The 21,151-nt window shown below is 40.1% G+C and overlaps 2 protein-coding genes across 3 annotated transcripts in view; one reads left to right on the top strand and one right to left on the bottom strand.

Annotated features, from left to right (window-relative positions):
* Positions 1-5,291, top strand: part of CCDC85C (coiled-coil domain containing 85C) — a 104,768-nt gene extending 99,477 nt beyond the window's left edge. For both annotated transcript variants that reach the window (XM_032188365.1, XM_032188366.1), the window contains exon 6: positions 1,463-5,291. In XM_032188365.1, the coding sequence (XP_032044256.1) occupies positions 1,463-1,552 (90 nt within the window). In that variant the 3' untranslated portion in view covers positions 1,553-5,291. The remainder of the gene's footprint in view (positions 1-1,462) is intronic.
* CCNK (cyclin K) lies at positions 5,283-20,754 on the bottom strand. Its single transcript, XM_032188364.1, has 12 exons — positions 20,679-20,754; positions 20,527-20,549; positions 18,886-19,152; positions 17,784-17,865; positions 17,057-17,188; positions 16,120-16,225; positions 15,924-15,981; positions 14,719-14,888; positions 13,653-13,939; positions 9,761-9,794; positions 8,596-8,670; positions 5,283-6,618 (listed from the first exon to the last, which is right to left on the bottom strand). Exons 3-12 carry the CDS (start codon positions 19,080-19,082, stop codon positions 5,996-5,998), a joined length of 1,764 nt encoding a protein of 587 aa, XP_032044255.1. The 5' UTR covers positions 19,083-19,152; positions 20,527-20,549; positions 20,679-20,754; the 3' UTR covers positions 5,283-5,995.
* Positions 20,755-21,151: the final 397 nt, after the last annotated feature.

Consider the following 21,151-nt stretch of genomic DNA (forward strand, 5'->3'; position numbering starts at 1 on the left):
CCACAGGGGCTCGGTTTGGACTGAGCAGCAATCGGTTGCTGTGTTTACAGCCATGCAGCTTGAATGGGTTTGAGCCTAAACCATGAGGTATGACATCAGAGGGGGAGTCGTCTTGTTTGAAGCCACTGAGCAGCATTAGGATGTGCGGGGTTCATTTAGCACCCCTAGCAGGTTTGGCAGCCGCACTGCAAACTGAGCTCACCACATGCTGTACAGTGAGCGTTCATACCAAAAGGCAGCTTCGCAGAGTTTGCTGCTGTGCCACTACCTCCTTCAAACCACCCTGGCTGTGTTTTGGCTTTGAACAAAGAGTTTGGGATTTCTGCGAGAACAGGGCTTGCGTGCAGACGGGGATTTGCTGTTTGACAGTAACAGCAGTTCTCACAGCAGGGAGGAGGATGCTCACGGAGCATTCTCTTTTAGAAGTCCGCACTGGAGGTCAGCCCAAGTGGCACCGTTTTGTGCCTCACAGCAGCAGAGAGGAGCCTAATCTTCCTTTTAAATTCTGAAACTGCTTGCAGTGGGGTCTTATCAAACTACTGTTTTATATGGTAAGTGCTACAGCATTCAGTATGGAAGGTTCTGCTGCTGTGGGTTGGTGACTGCATCTTTATGGACACAATGGGAAGCAGAAAGAACAAAGACAGCACTTTCCTGCATGCAAACAGCAGGAAAAATCTTAAAGGGAAAAGAAAAAAAAAGTCCTCAACCCTACAAAGGGGGTGCAAAGAACACAAGTGCGTCTTACAGAGCTAAATCTCTGCAAGAATCCTTGGCAAGGGCTGAGGCACGTCACTTGGGTTGTGGGATTCCTGTAAGCACAGCCAAGCATGGAGTAAATGGGGTCTGCTTTGGGGGATGTTTTGTCTCCTTACCACCGCATCTCCTTGTAGCCGTGCAGGGGGAAAGGTAACACACTCTAACTTCATGCTCCCAGATGCTCCAGCAAATTTATGTTTGCCTGTCATCAGCTGTTTTTTTCTTTAAATATTATTTTTGTGTAGACTCAAGGCAGCTATAAAGGGCTTTGAAGTTTCTTATTTTTTAGAAATAGCCTCACTTACCCCAGTGGCCCTAGAGTGATAAAATGTATGTTTTTAAAAAATCATACATGTGTAATTTTAACTATTATCTCTTTTATTATCTTTTCTGCTTACGGTAACATCATTTCTGGAAGCATGACAGGGTTGACCTAACATTGAACTTAACTTCTGAACCTAGTGTATTTGTTTTATACTATTACCCCAGGCAGAAATGGTTCTAATTTCAAGAGAGGCTAATTAGAAAAATGCATCAATGCCTTTCCCATTGACATTGGTGCGTAGGTGCCATCCTGTGGCCCTGCCGAGAAGTACAGCCCGGCTCCGGGAAATCCCTGATGCTGACTTGGAGCCAAATTCTGCACCTTATCTGGTTTTTAATTCTTGCCTTTCTGACCCCGCCCTTGTGTTTTTTCTTACAGGTTGTCTGGCGAAAGCTGGGTGATGCTGCGAGCTCCAAACCCTCCATCAGGCAACACCTTTCGGGAAACCAGTTCAAGGGGCCATTGTAGGAATGCTGCCCCGTCGGCTGTGATGCTGTGAAGACTAAAAGAGGCAGAGCTCACGGTTTCTGCCTGCCTGTTCTTTGGGAGTTGGGGTTGAGTTTCTTCAGGGTTTCCTTTTTTTTGGCTTTTTTTGTAACTGTCAATAGTGTAAATACGGCAGCTAACAGCCTGATGTCCAGGCTGTGGTGCTCTGAACTAATGTTCAAGGGGTAAGCACCCAGTAATGCCAGACTTGCATCATTTGTATCGTAGTTCAAACCCGCTTTGTTGTATGGTCTGTTTGTAGAGTTAACTAACCTGAAAGCATTTCTGAGAGGAACAAGAAGAACCCTTAACCCGTGGAAAAGTCACAGTTTTTATCACTCCTGTCCACCTACTTTTCAATGATTCATAGCTAGGTTAGTGGCTCCAGGCAGCACTGTTCTGGAACCTTCCAAGGAGAAAGCTATTTGAATTTCCCACCTTACAGGCTGCCAGGCTCCTGAACTGCTAACATTTTTTTTTTTTTTGAGGTCCTTATTGCGAAGAACGGAATAGAACTGTTTTCACCAGGCGCTGTGTAATATACCGAGTGGTGAGCTAAAACACCGGCACCGCTCGGTACCTTGTGCAGTGGTACTCATCACAAGTGTACAGAAAATCTTGAGACACTGTGTGAGCTGTTAATGAACTATTTTTTTCATGAACAAATGACACAAGATTTCTGCGGTTATAATGTGAATGAACTGAAGTCACTTAGCCACACACCAGTATTCCCAACAAAAATGACAACACTTTTCCTGTAAAGCTTTTACTACTAAATAATTCAGCAGTAACTGCCGTCCTCACAGTGCTTATGACTTTCACAGTATCTTCGAGAGCAGCTCGTCTTTCACACACGGAAGATTTGGGTATTTTTTAATGTTTGTGCTGGATCCCTCACTTACATTGGTTACTGGCTAAGGTAACCAAACAACAACCTTGCAGAGCTGAATAAAACTCAATAAACACAGGCTGTCAGTTGAGACTACTTCCTGCCATTCAAGCTTTATTTTTGTTAATGAACCAAAACAAGTGGGTTTTTCCTTCTTCAAACGGCTGTATATAAAACAATGGGACATACTTTGCTATTGTGGAGTAGCTGCTTGTATAGTTGTAAGAATTTGACCTCCCCCCTTTTTTTCCAAGTTGTCACAGCAGCTGTCCCTGTGTTCCATTCAATGTTCTTTCCCATCTTTCCCATTAGTCCAAGGAAGCTGAACTTGGTTATTAAATTCATTGGTGTAAAATAATGTTAAAGACAGATATGTGTAAAGATCAAAGCCTCCTCTTCAAATGTTGCATCAATTTTAGTGATTAGCTGGAAGATTTTGTGACCTCAAACACCATCATTTTGTTTTTGTTCTTTGTAAGACTCAGTCACGGCCACAGCTGAATTAGCTGGATAAGTTCTTCTTAATTTGTTTTACCAGCTGAGCTCTTGACGTGTCTTATCATATTAATATGGAGCACTGATACGATACCAAGAGGCCTGTGCTGCAAGATATGAATGAAATAGAGAATTGTTCCCATGGCATGTAGTGTACGTAGCTGTGTGGGTAAAGATTTTGCAGTGTCAGAGCCTTTAATCTGTAACCAAAATCTGTAATAAAAAAATAGAGCCAGAATTCAACCAAAATACATACCAGGCAGTAAGAATTATTTCATTATTCAGTGCAGATATTAAAATAAAAACATAAAAAACCAAGAACCTCCCCCAAAACACAGACACACTCACCCAGCAGGTCATTTCTCACTGTTGTTCAGTCAGCAAATACTGAGCTAGCTAATTCTAGCTCTAGTATTCTATTTATATCCAGTGTAGTCTGGAAAAATCCATTCTGGACAATGACTCTCCTTTAACGTACAGTATCTTCAGAGGCATCCCAATTTCCTCCTTTTTGTTTTTGTTTTGACCTCCAGTTTCTAGTCACCATTCATTGTTTTGTCCTCCTGCACAACTTATACCTTAGGATTTTCCTGCCAGGAGAGGTGATACAAACAGGAGGCACCACTCTTCCTTAACACGTAGTGTGTAACACGGGGTTACTTTTGTCTGTATTTGCTTGAAAACCCATTTTAATTTTCTTGGTATCTAATCTCTGGATTAAGCAGAGAATTCAATCATATTGGGAACAGGGTTAATTTACGTCAGTGAATTTTAACTAAAGCAACACAAACATGCCAGCACTTTCAGGGAGTTAATTGTGATGATGACGTGCTTGCTATTTTAGGAGTATATTAGACTAGCAAGTCCTCTCAGCGAGACAAGAGCTGTGCTAATCAGATTACGAGCCTTGCCAGCTATGTAATTCTCGTTCCAATATTCCCTGTATCAAATTTCTCGCAAAATCTATTCAATGACTTTAAGCAAAGCTTTTATTCCACCTGCAGAGCACATGCACAAAGGACAGCACTGTAATTGAGGTCCATTAGTGCTGCAGAGCCTAAAGAGCCGGTTCACGGGGTAGCCAGCAGTTCAGTTGAACAGCCTTAGAGTGAAGATTGGCTTTTTGATGATTCTGCTTGGCAGCATAGATCTTCAGTGCAAGATGTGCGTTGTTGATCTTGCAGAAGAACATGACGGTGCTGTGTGTTGGGGTGTTATGGTTTGGGGTCTTTTTTGGCTTGCTACTCTTCATACTTAGCTCCCTTTGAGCTCTGAAGTGTCTTCCCAGATTAAAACGACGCTCAATGACTTTACAGGATGACTTGGGTGCTAAGCTTTCAGTTGGCTAAAAAGATGTTTTATGTGCATATTTACATTCACTTACCCACGTGCTGAGTCTTCAGTGAAAACTACCTGAGGAGCTGTGTACGTTAAGTTGGTGGGGAGCATCCCTTGCAATAGCAGCCATTGAATTGATCTGTTTGGGGCAAGTCCAAGGGAATTTCCTCAGGAGTGCAGCCCTGGGTTCTGCGATCCTCTGTCAGAGAAAGCATCCACTGATCACAAACGGACTTTGCTCGCTTAAGGGAAGTAAAATCACACGCTTGGCTTTTGTTGGAGGGACAGATGTGAACGGCGTTTCCGTGAGAGTTTCTGAAATGCTGTGGTGGAACCAGCTGCAGCTGGCTCCTCGCACCTCGGTGAGACTGCTGAGCACAACCTTGTTTGAGAATGGCACATTTTTATCCAAATATTAGGTATTAAAATAAACCAGTGTTAAAGTGACCTTTTATCTTTTTAGAAACTGGGGGGGAAGAGTACTACTGATCTTTTTCAAACGAAGTGCATGACTGTAAAGTGATAAATTGTATATTTTTCATAATGTGGGGAAAGTCTATTTGTGCTGCTTTAGAAATCAGTTTAAAGTTTGATTTCTGTTAAACCTGTGATCTTACAGCCCTGCTATATTTTCTGTATATGATTTACAAAGAACTGGAAAAGTTAGCACCTGCTGTTGTGTACATAGCAAAATTCTTTAGACCTTAGCACGCGTTTTTACCTATTATTGAACCACTCTGGCTTTTTTGGGGAGCGAAAGTATTAGTACAAATTTTTTTGATAATGTGTGTAAAACATTCATTTGAAATATTTTAGTAAAAATGAAGTAAGAGATTGATTGTGATAGTGTATACTTCTAGTTGAATAAAATAAAATACCTTCTTTTTAAATAAACTGATGAATAAGGCTTGGGAGACAACTGCTGAAGTATCTTGCAGTAAGTACCGTAGTTACGGATTCTGAACTGAAATGAAAAACCCGAGAGCCCTCTAAATTCAGAACCAATTTTATTTGGGTAGATGTGAATGAAGTTAGTCCCATTTATAACCAGGATTTACATCACAGTAGGTTGTTACATTCAGACTTTCACACTTAGAAAATATATATATTATGTACAGGAATTTGCAAATAGGTGTAAACATACAATACTTTTAAGATACCAGTACATTCCAAAACAAAAATATCAGCAAGGCAAACACCTCAAAATGATTCCAGTCAGCTAGCATTCAGAATCTCTCTTAAATAAAGTAGCTTTTATGCTCGAGATTGTGTTGTTTTTAATTATTACTGAAAAATGAAGTTCCTTATTATAGATGAAATTTCATGGTATCTGGCTATTTTGATACTCAAAAATAGGCACCGATTTCTAGAAGGAAATTTACTTCTTACTGATATAGTTGAGCCAATATGGCTGGTTAACAATTTTGCTAGTACAAAGTAATCCAGTGCTGGAATAACTCAGACAATTTAAACTTAAGTCAAATGTATAAAGTTAGAATAGATACTGCAAAGCTGATTAAAACCTAGAAGCCTATGTAACTCACCATAAACAATACTGCAAACAGATAATCTAAATTCTCATTTCACGGCCTCATTTCTTCATCTAAATTATACAAATCACCCTCCTCATCTTTACAATGCCGCTTTTGGCTAGCTACTCCTGCCTGGGCAGCGTACAGGGGCATCGTGCAAATTACCTCCTGCTATCTCATCCAGGTAGCACGACCAAGTCCCGCTACAGGGGGCATGCCAGGCGGGGGGATCGGAGGTGGCACAGGGGGCTGCCCGCCCGGGGGGACGGTGGGCGGGGGGTAACTCGCTGGTGGCATGCCCAGCCCCGGAGGTGGGTGAGGGGGTACTGCGTGAGTCGGAGGCAGCCTGGGAGGTGGGAAATTGGGGTTGTATGTAGGGGGCGGCGGGTACCCGGGGGTAGGAGGGGGGATATTGGGGGGAGGGAATGAGGTGGGGGGCGGCGGGGGGACTGGCGGGGGCGGGTTGGGAGGATAGACGTGGGGATGGTAGGGTAGGTGAGCCGGTGGTCCGTAGGCTGGAGGCAAAGCTCCGTAAGTTGGTCCTTCTGTTTTCATCATCGACTGCAGGCTCTGATAGCCCTCCCCTGACATGTACGAATTGGTGGTAGACATCCCTGTAATGTAACTGGTGGGGGGCGGGGGCGGGGGGCGGTGAGGCAGAGGTGGAGGTTGGTGCACCGGGGCAGGATGAGCAGGGGGAGGAATCTGGACCTTTGGCATGTCTACTGAGTCCACGGTAGTAGATGGCTCTGCTTCTCCCATCGAAACTGCAGTTGTCAAAGGCGGCTTGCGCTCTGGAAGAGAAAATTTCATTATTTGTCTGAAGGACAGCAGCAATTACTTCTGGATACTTCTGTATTCTCCTCCAGTTAACGCATCAAAAGATAACAATTTTCTGTCTCTGAATGCTACGTGGTACCCAAACAGGCCTTGTTACATCACTAGAAAAGAACCAAGCTGCAGAACAAAATTCCGTTTTTCCCATCCTAAAAGTTACATACATTTCCCTTACTACTATTTTCTTAACATTTAAATGTTGTTCTACAATCAGCAGAAACTGGCAGGCTGGATGGACAGAATCACTGCTAGCAGATTTTAAAATATCAGGGGACCCAAGACACCAAAAAATCTTTTGATCAGAGTTTCAATCTTCTTTATTCTATGTCTCCCTTCTACCCCTTTTATACTCCAGGCAGTGGCCTGGGATGATTCTCCGCATTTCACTTGCCTCCCATGTTGTGAAACATTTGAGAACACAGGCCAAAGTCTTGAGTCTTTAACAGAATATTTTCCCCTCTTAATACCAACTTTGTGAAGTAAGGAATTCTACAGGAAGAAGACTGACCTAATGGCAACACCTCTGTATCACCATATGGTCAGTATTAAAAAGTCCAAACAAAAACATTCTGGGCACCTGACATCCAACTTGTAATAAATAACCATCTAAAACATTGTCCAGTTAAGAAAAGTCGTTTAGAAGCAGATATATACAGAGCGGTCATTCCCAGTGACATGTAACAACCAAACTGGCAAAGCTAAACAGAATTGGAGATCATTAAGCCTTCTAGTACTTTTTTTTTTTTTTTTTCTCCCATTTGGTCAATAGACGTTCTTAGTTTTCAACTGCTATTTCCTCAAAGCCTGAAAAGCCAAGAGATGGCCTCTAAAGGCTATTCTTCAAATGTGTGTTTATACAGTAATGTGCTTGTATAAACAAATCTAAAATTTCCCTCTTAAAATAACAAGGGAAACAAGTTAGTTACCTGCTTAAGTAGGATTTACCTCATCTGAGCACTCATAATTTTAACAGCAAAATTGCCTGCTAGGACACCTCCATAATTAGATGATGCAAAGTGGGTATGCTGGCTGTGGTACCTACAAATTCCAGAACTTGTAGTTCCTAAACTATAGCAGGCAGTAATTTCTCCATTTGCTCATTGCCAGTATCACTCTGGATTTAAGATGTACATTCAATATTTAACAACTGATGAAATGATGAATATGGTCTTCAGAAGAACTCCCTCACTCTTAATTAGTTTTTAACAAATGAGGAAAAAATGGTCCTACTATATTTCAGAGCACTTTTTCTCTTGCAATTCCACGTTAGAAGCTGCCATCCTACAGTTACATTATGGACCATGCTCTGTAAAATATTTATGTCATATTTAAGGGTCAGTGGAAAGATAACTAATGCATCAACACGCTGGAAGCACATTTTTACAACAGTAGAGTTCATTTTGCAAAGGCAAGGCATGTGTGCAGTGTTCAACTTCCCTGACAGACAAAATCCATTTCTGGACACAGCAAAGTGTCCTTACTTTACTTACAGTAGTCCCCCTTACTATTTAGAAGTTACACATCTGCAGAATTTCTGTATCACAGATATAACGTGAAGGACTTTTATAGGACAGTTGGAAGCTACATGGGCAGTAGTATGGCATCTGCCATCCATTTAAAGGACTTTTGCCTGCTAGTCAGTCACTCTTTGCCTGCTAGCAACATTTACCTTTATTCTTCCTGGCCTCTGAAAATCAGAGCTTTGTTTTGCCCTCATCCACGTAGTATAGTCTTATTTCCATCATATCGTTTTTGCTTCTGTCTGGAAAAGCTTGTGCTACTACAATGAAATTCCCTCTAGAGCTTATCTACCTAATGCTTTTACTTGCCAAGCTGATTAATCAAGGCAACAACCCCTCCCCCAAGGTCACTACAACTGTATGAATGAAAGATTAACTGCAACGGTAAATTTGTTTTAGAAGATAAAAGCTTACCTGGAGGTGGGTGTGCAGGAGGTATTGGTGGATGTGAAGTTTCAATTTTAGGAATTTTAGATGGTGGTGGTGGTTCTGAAAAACATTTGGAAGTTCCTAATTAGCTATTGCTCTGCGGTATTTTCCAGAGCCCATATATAGTCCCATTCTAACACTCACCATCCGTCATATTACTCTATGCAAAGTGCAGTGGAAACATTATACATTAGGCATGTTTAATAAAGAGAACTAAAATCAAGACCCTTGTATAAATTAAGTGGCACCAGGCATCACACACCAGTCTTGCAAAAGAACATAGGCATACAAATTCAAGCTCCGTATTTTATAACTGGAGACAAAGTGACCCAGTAACAGTATGACTGCACAGATGCACACGTACTTTTTCTAGAAAAAAAAATGAACTTTAAAAGAGTTAAATAAATCTCATGGGAGGCTGAACTGTTACGTTCTGCTAACATCAGGGAACATGTATCCAAAACTCAAAAGAAAATAAATAGAAACAAAAGAAAAAAGGCAGTTACACAGGAGAGAGTAGGGAGAAGAGAGAGTTCTCTGGAATCTGTCTGCAGAGCCTGAAAGGGAGAAGTGCCAAAACTACTTAGGAAAGGTTACAGAATTAATCCTAGCTGTCCTGAAATAAATTGCTCCAAAACAGCAGAAGAGAAGGAAAAATAAAAGCATGTCCATACCAAAAGATGTGACCCTGCAGTGAAACATCTCTTAAGTTAGACTGCGTATTGCAGTAAGATGCCTTTTACAACAGCCAGTTAAAATGTCACTGATTACCAACAGACTTATTAGTGCAGGCATTCAATGGCACGGTACCTTCCATCGTTTCCTTGTCCCACAGCTTGCTAAACTGAGCCCAATTAATGCATGGAGTTGTACACTGAGAGCTGCGTAGTTTAGCAAGATGTTTACTGACTGTAAACTGTATTAAGGGATTCTCGGGGCACAGTTATACTCCATTTTTACAAGTTTTTAAGCTAGGAACATTTTATAAATCTTACAGTCGGCAATTAAAGATGCAGCATTAGTATCAAAATAGCTTAGAACTGCCAGGCCCATAAGCAAACAAACTAAGCACATGTCAGTGAGTAACTTATTCTCCCGAAGACAGTAATTTTGCTTGCATAAAATGAAAAAAGAAATTGTTAACATTTACCTGTTGTCTTTGTTTCTTCTTTTGGAGACACAGTCTGTTTAAAAAAAAAAAGATGGAAACAAGTCAACTATTGCAATACAAAGCATTTTAAAATTTGAAAAAGCAAGCCAAACAGGAAACAACTGATAGCTTGCTGAAGAGCTTTTGTACAAATCTGACTAAATCAGAACCAATTTCCAACTCAGCAGCAGTATCTTTGTCCCTCTCCTAAAAGGAGTCATGGAAACCCATTATTTATTCTCCTATTTTTATTAGAAGGTTATTAATGCACAACCTCTTTAGCAAGATATAGTGCAAACACTGAACAAAGTCAAACCACATTGGGAAAGCCCAACTTATCTAGAAGAATGAAGACTGAAAAAAAATTGAAGCTATTTTAGATTGAGGATTTCCTGTTGTTCTCATGGTTGAGTATTACATCTCATTTAATTTATTTAGCATCTGCTGCACGTACATTATGGTCCAGTGTATTACTTGCTGAGCTGAGAACAAGAGACTTGGCCTCTGTTCCCGATTCTGCTTTGACCTGTCATTTGACCTTTGTCAAAACCCCTGCAGGCCTTCACGCTTTATTTACCAGGATAGGACAGTGAAAATAGTGCTCTGTGTAATACACTTCAGAAGCCCTTAGATGGGAAGCTCTGTATAAAAGCCAAATATTATGCCAGGAACAAAGAAATGCACATTGAGTAAAACCCACAAAACCCCACATCATCCTTCTGATCACAAGTTGTTGGCTGGTTTCTTTTTTAACTTCACAGACAAGGGAATATGAGAAATCTTTCCAGCTTCCTTAGTCCAACTGAGATGAATAGTTAAAAAAAGCTGAAAACCTGATCAAAGTATGTCAAAGTATGTACAAATGTATTTAAAATTGGGATAAAAATAAGAAGGGTACGCTTCTACTGAATGGAAGTGTGTGCCTTTTAAATGAAAGGGTCTTTTATTACAGGGACTATTTAGGTCTAGTGGTTTTATCTTCCCCAACTGTTGCTCAGTTCCCATCACTTCAGATTCTGCAGGAAGAAGGGGCTGACATTTCACTCGAATTTGAACAATAAATTCCCCTTAACTGTGCTGGGTGTTCTCAGGACTTCTGCTGTCCAGTACAAAGGTACCTGAGGCCTGCTTAGGATCACCTTGTGGTCTTAAGCATCATTCATCTCCACTCATCATCTTAAGACCATTCATCTCCAGTCACCTTCTGGTTGTTTTCCAAGTTTTTAAGGATAATCTTTATCTTTCCATTCCAAACACACACCGCTTTCTTGGTGACTCTCATAGACTCATTTGCTGCTTTCATTTTACTCAGCCAGCCTTTTCCCCATTTTCTAGCACTAAATTCCTTGTTTGCAAAACCGTGTGAAAATATCAAATATCCTTGCTCTTTCAAACAACTGCAAGTCCTCATTACTTACTGGCAGAATTTCCAATACATCAATTTGTGAAGTCAGTTGATTAATTCAAGTGGAAGCAATTTAGTTATTGTGCATTTGTGAACACAAAACGGTGTTCAGAAAACGTCACTGAGGTGCATTGCCAGTAATATGGAACAAGCAACTGCAGCCAAACACAAAATAGCTCATGGGACATAAAAACAAAAATGAGTTTTTACCTTATGCATAAAAAAAGTCAGACAACAAAACCAAAGCCTATTACTTCTCTAATAATGGCAGTTGCTAAAATAGAAATGAGCTTTTTTTTTTTTGTCTTTGTATCATATTGTAGTTTCTATTGCTCCAGCCAGGACAACCCTGAGTCAAAATTAATGATTTATTAGCATGCTAATTATTATTTAATATTTTGTAAACAAGCTTAATCCACATAATAACAGAACTGTTCTTTTAATGCTGTTTTTACATGCATTAAATTGTTACCACTAATAATTCTTAGTTTAATCAAACCAAATATACCATCTCATGATTCATGAGTATATTTTTAGTGAAGTCAACTGAAAATTCAAGTGCTCTTCACCACCAGAGATGCAGAGGATGTGCAGATGCTTTAGACATCTGGTAAGGGCTTGTAAGTCATGGGCCAATGCCTCAGCTGCTTTAAAGTATCTTGGCTCCACAAAAGATAATGGAGTTATAGGAGTTCATGTAAATGGAAAATCTGGCCTCCAGGAACAAAGTATATTTATATTCTATACAAACTGGAGAAGTCCTACAAAGCGCTATTTATAGAAGAAGGCAAACATTTTTTAAAAGGTTTATGGCTCATCTAACCAAAGAATATCTTTGTAGCACCAAGTAAATCTTTCAAACACTACACATATTGTTCTCCCACATTGTTTTCTGGAGAAAGAATTAGTTCAGATCATCGTATCTGCTTTTCTCAAATTTTGTTGTTTTGCAGGGGAACAGCACAAACTCCTCTGAGTCACCCTTTATTTTGTATTTGTTCTGTATGTCTACACTGCATCAGACTTACCTTTTTATTTGTATTATTTGCTTCCTTAACTATTAGATGGTGCAACTAAAATTCTAAGAAAAGCTAAGAGGCTCTGACGGCTCGACGAGGGAGCATTGCTAAAGATCAACAGATACTGTTTGTGCAAAATGCATTGCTTTTTTTCTGAGAGATAATTCATTAACACATGGGATGAGGTATAATCACTAGTGCTGCAATCGTAGAGCTTTAGAACAGGCTTTCCTAACAACGTTCAATCAGATGGAAACACACAGAAAAATCCTAACTGCTGTTTATGGTTTCTAACATGCCAAACTGTCCTAGATGATTTTGTTGAATAAAAGGAGGAAAAGAGTTCCCTGCCCTACAGATCTGACAACCCAAGCAGAGCTTGTGATGATGGTAGAAAAAGCATGCAAATCAATATATACTGTAGAGAAAAGCTCTCCCAGTTTTCAAGCTTTTTATCCTGAGTAACTCTAAAGCAAGTATTCAGTTCACTAACTATATTTCAGTGAACGTTTTTTCTTCCAGCAGCAGGCTGTATCTTGTGAAGACCACAGTTTTAGGAAGTCACTTTTCTCTTTTTTAGGAGGCTGCCATTATGAATATGCTTCATTCTTCCAATCCCAGTTCATTACATCATTTCTTACTTCCTTTTTTTTCCTCTTTATATCTGGTCTCTACTTTGGGCATGCAGTAGTTAAAATAAGTAGGAGCAAAAGCTGTAAAAGCCGGACAACAGTGTATTTCCTCAATGGACTTCTTCCAATCAGTTTGCTTCTGAAAATACTAGGTACATCAAGATTTGAGTAACACTTTACCACTTTTTTGGATAACTTAGAAGTTAAACACAAAAACTGTAGATAAAGGTTTAAAAGCTTTGCTTGGCCTTGATGACTATAGAAAAGCACATGGGCAACTTCTGATATTATCCAATTGCTCATGAAGTTTCTTAATTTTAGTGGTGAGGTGATAATAAAAAGTGACACTTCAATGCATGAAGTATTTAAAGGCTTCTATTCAATTATTTTGAAGGACTTTTTCTAAGAATTTTTTCATACTTTTAGAATTTTTTTTTCCACATTATTAAAGACTTATTAAAGACCAAGAAATCCAATTAACGTCTTCATTGTGCATATTGCTACTCGAAGAGACCTTTCCTTAATTAAGCCTGCTCAATAGCAAAACCAACAGATTTTGATGGCACAGAACCATGAACCTTAGTAGTTCAGGCTGAATAGAAAGTCTGCTCAGTTGGTTTTGACCCAAGTGAAATAAGAATATACTATGCCAGAACTGTCAACGGTGTTCTATACTAATGTACTTGCCATACAACCAACTGAAGTCCACCATAAAAAATTAACTACCAGGCTCATTCTTAAAGCAAACAAGTCTGCTGCACCACGGCCTTAAAATAAAAGGGACATCAGGTCAGATTGAAAACAAAATGCAAGTTAAAGTTCAAAGTTAAACTTACTGCTGGTCTTTTAATATTTCTAGGAGGGCTTGACTGGGGAGAGGGCTTTTTAGATTGTTGTGCTTGTGTTTGCTGCTGCTGCTGCTGCTGTTGCTGTGATGACTGTTGTGACTCTTTTTGCTGCTGAGTCTGTGATTGCTCTGAACCCTGTGCTTGCTGTGATTGCTGTACTGTAGGTGCCTGGGGAGTGGACTGAAGAGACGGTGGCTGCTGCAGCTGGTGAGGAGTATGATGAGGCATTTGCTGTTTTCCCTGGGAGTACAGGTCCAGGATCTGGTGACAGATGTCTTTAAAGATAAATAAATAAAATCCAATGATTACACACCCATAATGTACAAGCGAATATTTAATACACAATAATCAACTCAGCTTTTTGCTGGATATAAACTTCAGAAAAATTCATTGCAATTATTTGTTCTTATGACTACGGATTGCATTTTTTAAAAATGGACTATTTTTCAATTTATACTTGCATTTCTGATTTTCTTCTGCCTGTGCTGAACAATGTACAGTTGTATATGCATATTCTTGAGAAGAACAACTAAGTGTCTTGGTACTAGTACACTGCATGTCGTGATCATGTGCCTAGAAAGCCAGTTAACAGCATAGCAACAGGACAATAGCATAGCAAGAAAGTGAGTGAAAGAAGACTGTATGTTAAGACAGACACATTGAAATACACAGTCACTGGTCATAACCAACAGGGGTTCACAAGGGGCAAGTCCTGTTTAACCAACTTAACTTCCTTTTACAACTTGGTTACCCACCGGGATATTCAAAGATTCTATAGGCCAACCACAAGAGTTTCAGGAAACTAAGTAAATGACTGAAATTCTTCTTCCAACAGCTGAACCAAAGGAGGAAAAAACCTTTACAGAAGAGCTAAATGAGTTCTTTATAGTAAGTTCAATTAAAAGCCTGGTTAGGGCATAGCACATATGCCCTAGGCTGCACACTCTACATGCTTATTTTGACTAAGACCCAGAAAGAAAGCAATCTTCATTTACCTGTGGCCCTAGATCAAACAGTTAAATATTCCTCTTTTAGTGGCAAGTGTTTCTCATACCTTCCAGAACATCCACAGGAACATCTTGGACAAACTGCTCCCACCATCGTCTGTACATTGGTTTCGATGTCCACTCCTGTATTTCAAACTTACACAATCGGCCTGCTAAGTACATAACTGCAACAGCTATGATCTCCGGTTCCCACTGCAGTGACAGGGTAGTGCAGAGGCTGGAATATTAAAAATAAATAAATAAATAAATTCACAAGCCTGGAGATAATTGTAATTGTTGAAGTACAGAACTTTAATATACAACAGTTAGAATTACCGAGGTATCAACTCCCACACTTCAACTTCTCAGACAAACTTAATGGAGAAACTTAAAAACAGCCAAATCAAACAAAAAGTTTACAAAACTAAGCCGTTTCTGCACTACTGCTGTCATTAAACAAGGCAATTTTAGATACACATAATACAAAGGGCATGTGCTTGCTTCATATATGAACACAGTTTTGAGTTCAAAAATAGAAAACCTAACACTACATGGGAGTAGAGAGGTTGCTGAGGGGGAAGAGCCAGCATTATATTCCAGTGTGGGCAGCTGCATTCCACTGTAGCCTCATCTCTACTGTTAACTAAATACAGCACTCGTGTTCGTTGCTACTGAAGCGTGCTGTCACTGCATTTCAGCTGGGTAGAGAATGATGCCCAAATTTGGATTTTAGAGTTTCCAAATGTTTTTCAATAAAATGTAGAGACATAAATATAAATAAATAAATAATAATTTTAATAAAAAGAAAAAACGCTAACACAAAATTGTAAAGCAACTTGTCAAGCAATCTGGATGCAAGTTTTAAATCTAGCTTTAAAAACTGCAAAAGGTTATTCACCAAATAGCCTTTAATAGAACTGGTGCTAAAATAACTGATATTATTAGTATTATTGACATCTACTGAGTAAGTTCATGTCATAGTAAAAGCTACTGCTTCCCTGTATTACAAAATTTGTTTTTCTCTTCTTCCTTTTCCCTCCATAGATTCCTGGCCTACTTCTGCAGTCATCCTAGATTCCACGCTCAATAGAATTACCATGGGAAAGACAGAAAGAAAAATGTAAAGAATACATAGATCAAGAAATACCTCATCTATCCTCATTATGAGCTGAAAACATATAAACGCAAAGGAATGTCAGAAATATCTAAACCAAGAATAAAGTAAGCAACAGTAACTATTTAACTTTTAAAAGGTTTCCTAGCAGTACCTTACCTGTCATTGACAAATGTCCATGCCATTTGAACCAGTTTTTGAATTTTATTTTTGTCTCCTGAAAAACAGTAAGGAAAGTTGTAAAAAATAAAGTTATTAGAAAGGACAAATGGTTTGGAAAAGAACACTCTTGTTCTGTTAATGTAAATTAAGTGCCAAAAGTTAAGAACTGGCATTGCACCCTGTAATATTTTACCTTTGAGTTGTTTGGCATACTTGAGAAGAAATTGGTATGGATGTTCCACTTGCAAATCAAACTTTATTGTTTGTAGTAAGATTCTTTCAAGGACCATCACTTCTTCCTAGAGCACAAAACAAGGTAACCACAATATTATTCCTTTTTTCACTCACAAATATTTTACGCTGGTATAAAGTATGATTACAGAACATCTCCAGGCAAACATGTTTGTCTGCTTTTGCTTGATTAGGGTTTATCTCCAAGGAGAACAGAAACCTCTCCAACTTAAAGGCTATTTTAAACCCAAATATTCTCCGTATTTATTTTGGGCAGAAGGGTGGAAGTGATGTTTAGAATTCCTTTTCCTACATGGAACAAAGAACCGAAAGAGATACAGCATAAAAGTGTCAAATACACAGAACTACCACAAAAAAATACTCCCACCACATTTCTTCATGGAGTTTTATATCTTTCCTGCACTTATACGAGCCATTTGTAACAACTGCAAAAGAAGTTTAGTTTTACTAAGCCAGAAGCTCTAAACACGAAACTTCTTAATACTTTAAAGATGATACTCTCTTATTTGACTTAGGATTTGCTGTTCTTAAAACCACATTAAAACTGCCAACTATGATTTAAATCTTGATAGCATTTCTAGTTCCGTCCACAATGACTCAAGTTTAATTTCATTTGCAAAGTAACAACAGAATTCACATGAAATCAAACAAACTTTTTCTACCAACATTTACTGCAGTAAGCTCCCCAAACTACTTGTGTTAGCAACAATTATTTTCATAGTTACCCATGTCACCCAAAAGAGCCATAAATGCATGTTGAATGTGCAATTTGGAACGACTGAAAATCAGTCACTGTTCTAAGGAATGTCACTTTGCTGGAGTATAATAGGATAAAATCTATTTCAACGTGATTTTTTTTTATTTTTTTATTTTTTTACCTTTGGATCATCTCCAAACTGTCCAAACTGCACATCATTTAGCAAGCTACGGGCTGTTTTAATTATATCTTTACATTTCTTAGGTGTTTCTTCAACTTTTCCTGCCAGAAAGAGACAGCAGGCTCCTGTCACCTAAAAAAGAAAGTGCTTTCAAAGTTATCGGCATCTAGACATGCAATACAGTGTAGCACTGTTAAAGCACTGGAAGTTTCTATTAACAGATCCATAGAAGTTTCCCAGAAAAGACTTAATAAGCATATTAATTTTTAATATTATTACAGTGTTAATTTAATCTTTTCTTTCTCAAAGCAAAATACAGAATTTTGAGGACTGTCCATTTTACAGAACTTTATTTCATGGTTAGACACCCAAAGCAGAATTTGTCTTGTTTCAGCACTGTCTTTTAAGCAGTTTTAGGATGGTAATTCCATTTTTTTTTTCTTTTAGCCATACAACTGTGCCAAAACTCTTACCTCGTACTTCTAAAGAACAATATCAGCAAGACATAACCACACTGTCAATATAAATACATTTCCAACCACAAATAAAATGTATAAGTAAGCAGGCAGGTGCAGCATATTTAAAGCTGTGTTGATTAAAAGATAAAATGTTTGTTTTTCATCATCCAGAGTTGCAGCGAGCAGTAGTACCCAATCGACTTGTTAATTCAAACAGCCCATGGTTCATGTAATCACAGTATTAAGCAATCAATATTGCAAATACTTACGTATCTCGGGAATTGTTTGAAGGAATGGAACATATAAAACCGATGGAAATAAATTATGCCGGTTGCTAGAGTATCATAGTGTCTGTGGTGCAGAATAAGGAATTTCAAACAAGCCATAAAATTTAAACCCAAGCATATACAATGGAAAAGATGCACCCTGCTATATCAAGTTCCTCAGGTAATTATCCATTCAGTGACCTGATAAAAAACACCGCAAGTAAGACAGGAAAAAAAGCTACAACCCCCCCTAAGACTGTGTAAATACTGTGATTCAACCCTGATACAGCTGATACCTAAAGCATTTATTGGAAGCATGCAAAGCCCTGATCACCTCCATGAGTGGTCATCCACATGATAAACCACACCTGCTTCAAAAAAGGTCCAAAATGGTGATAAGTACATAAAGGAGCAGAAGAACAATCACTTTGCCTGAAAAATGTTACTGTGGAAAACGGTTACTAATTATTCACAACTACAAATGCAACAAAAATAGGAACGTGCTCTTCTCTTTAAGGAGAAATGTACAGTTTCATCTTCACCAGGTTAAACAAAGAAATTCTCATAAACTCAAGAGATTATAAGAAGTACCAAAAATGCAGGAAGTAAAAAGTTTAAGTGGCAGTCTGTGAGAAAGTGAGACAGCAGGGAGAAATTACTTAAATATATACAGATCTGTAAATCTGAACCTAAACAACAACAACCAAAAAAAGAGACAAGGAAGGGAAAGGTGGGAATATACCAGAAGCTCCAGAGGCAAAACATGTAGAAGAATGAATGGAAAATTCAAGACGTGAGAAATTATGTAGATCCATGTGATAAGGGACCACATCTGGTTACAGCCAGAATATCCATAATTAGCAAGACTGTATCCTCTGACTTCTCTGTTGCCCAAGGGCTTGAGACGAAACCTTCACTATTCCAACAAATGGCTAAAAACTACGTAGAAACACATTACATCAAAAGGCGTTTAAGCTCAAAAACACTTTTCATCATGATACAGAAACATTTGAACAACCAACTACATGTATAATGCTATTTCTCTTTTATTCTTAAAACCCCCATTCATCAATACATTTCATGCCACCATGAGTTTAAAGGATACAGCCCTAAACGTGTTCCGACATCGAATATGAATCTGGCCCCCTCCCTGCGGTACCGTGCTTCAGTAGCTGGATCAAGCCCCTCTAGCTGTGAAGGTGTATGTGCCAAGTCCTTCTTATCCCAGTACCAACATGGCTTTGTATGGTCCAGGTTTGCCAAGTTTACAGAAGGGCTGGAGTTTTCTTTGTTCTCCTTCATTTATTAAAATAGAATTGTTCTTGCTCGATAAATTTTCAGAAAAGAAGTCTCCGGTGAGTAGCTTCAGATCCTTTAAGAAAAGCAAAAAGAATTTCTTTAAAAATGGAGGGGATGTTTTTTCCACTTAAAGATAAGTCACATTTAACCTCATCTTATCTTCCCCATATAGCGCAACCACAGTTCAAAAAAAATAAAAATATGTTATTTTTGCTATCACTTGTTTAATAAAGAAACTTTGAAAATACCTTACAAAAATATCTGCTAGTTGTCAACAGAACAGCTTTCCCTTACTTTGTCCACAAGATAAGGAAAAACAACCCAAGAACAGTAGCAGGAAGATTTGAAAAGTTGGGGTGGGGGCACAAAATCAGATCACTGTTCATAATTAGGACATGCACATATTAGGTCAGTCTGAACGGCAATTTAAACATCCAGCTGGGTTCCTGAATGTAACCAGATGGTAAAATGGCAGCAACCACCTCCAAAAAACTTTCTGAAGTGATCTGTACTTGAGTTACTTGAAGAAAAAACGGTACCAAATTACTGTTCTGTCACATACAGAGATTAACACAACTGTTGTGAGCCTGAATGGTAAGGCACCACCAAAAATCCCCACTAAAACAAGGCGGCTGATTACAGGCAGCGTGTGGCATTTCCCTACGTTGATCAGCATTTCATGTATCTACAGTGACACCATGGTGCTCTGCAAACAGCTTCCTGGTATTTGAGCTACGAGTGATGTCCGGCCACGACACAATTTAAGGAGAGAATGAGCACTGCCTTGGCACTTTTATTTCTTTCAGGCACAAGTCTCTTTTTATCTTAACTCAATAAACTGTGCAGACACCATGCACAAATTACTGTGCATGTAGTCACTGGCAAGGCTTCCAGTAAGAAATGCAGATTAAAATATGATGCAACAGACTTGCTCTAAGCAAAACAGTCAGCGGAAGACCCGAGCGCAAGCTCATTAAAATTAAGCTGTTTAATTTTCCAGAAGTCTTCCTTCTGAAAACAGATGAAAGATCATACAAACAGCCAAAAAAAAAAAGTAAAAAAATAAAAAAAATTGCTGGTGTAATACATCTCTCTCCCTTAACTTCAGGAAGTTTCTTTTTCAGAAGAGAGGAAACCACCTTGGTGCCAGGTCGGTTCGTGAAGGATCTTCATGTCTTGTGGTATCAGTGATTGATCAATGCAAATAGTGCTAGTTACAAGTAAGTGAATGATCAATACAATTTCTGCTATTTATAAATAAACGATCGATACAACTTCGGTTATTTATAAATAAGCGAATAACCAGTGCAACTTCTATTATTTACAGATAAACGAACGATCGATGCAACTCGTTACCTATAAATACCCAAGCGCTCAGGATGCGCTCTGTCACCTCCCAGTACGCGAGCAGCCCCTCACAGCCCCCCCGGACCCCCCCCTCACTCACCGATCGGCCGCGAGCTCTGCAACCTGCGAGGAAGGAGATGGGCAGCAGTTACTGTCGTTTGTAACGCACCAAACGGCTTCAACCGCCCCCCGAACCCCCCAAACCGCCCCGCACCCAGCGCGAGCCCCTCACGGCCCCTCACGGCCCCTCACCGCCTTGTCCCGGCGCCCCGCCCGGCAGGAAGCCGCCGCCCAGCGCCGCCCCGCGGTTCCCCTCAGGCCGCCCGGGGGTGCCCGGAGCCCCCTCCCCCGCCGCGGGAAGCGGCCGCCCAGAGCCGGCCCCTGGAGCCCCTACGGGCGGCGCGGCCTCGGCGCCCTGCGCGCCGCCATCTTGGGGAGCACGGCCTGGCCGCCCGGGCGGCAGCGCGGCAGTGGCGGGGCGGGGCGGCCGCGGCCCGCTGGCCAATGGGAGGAGGAGGGACTCCCCGCCGCGGCCAATCGCGTGTCGCCCAGCCGCTGCGGAGCGCCAGGAGCAGGCGCGCTGCGGACCAATCGGAGAGGAGGAGGGGGAAGATTGCGAGCCGCGTAAGCCAATAGGAAAGAGGAGGCGTGGGCTTAAGCCCCAGCCAATAGGAGGGGCGTGCGGGGGCGCCGCCGTGCCCTTTTTTAGGGCCGGCAGCGGCGGG

This window comes from Aythya fuligula, chromosome 5 (genome assembly GCF_009819795.1).
Source record: "Aythya fuligula isolate bAytFul2 chromosome 5, bAytFul2.pri, whole genome shotgun sequence".
In the NCBI taxonomy this organism is placed as follows: Eukaryota; Metazoa; Chordata; class Aves; order Anseriformes; family Anatidae; genus Aythya; species Aythya fuligula.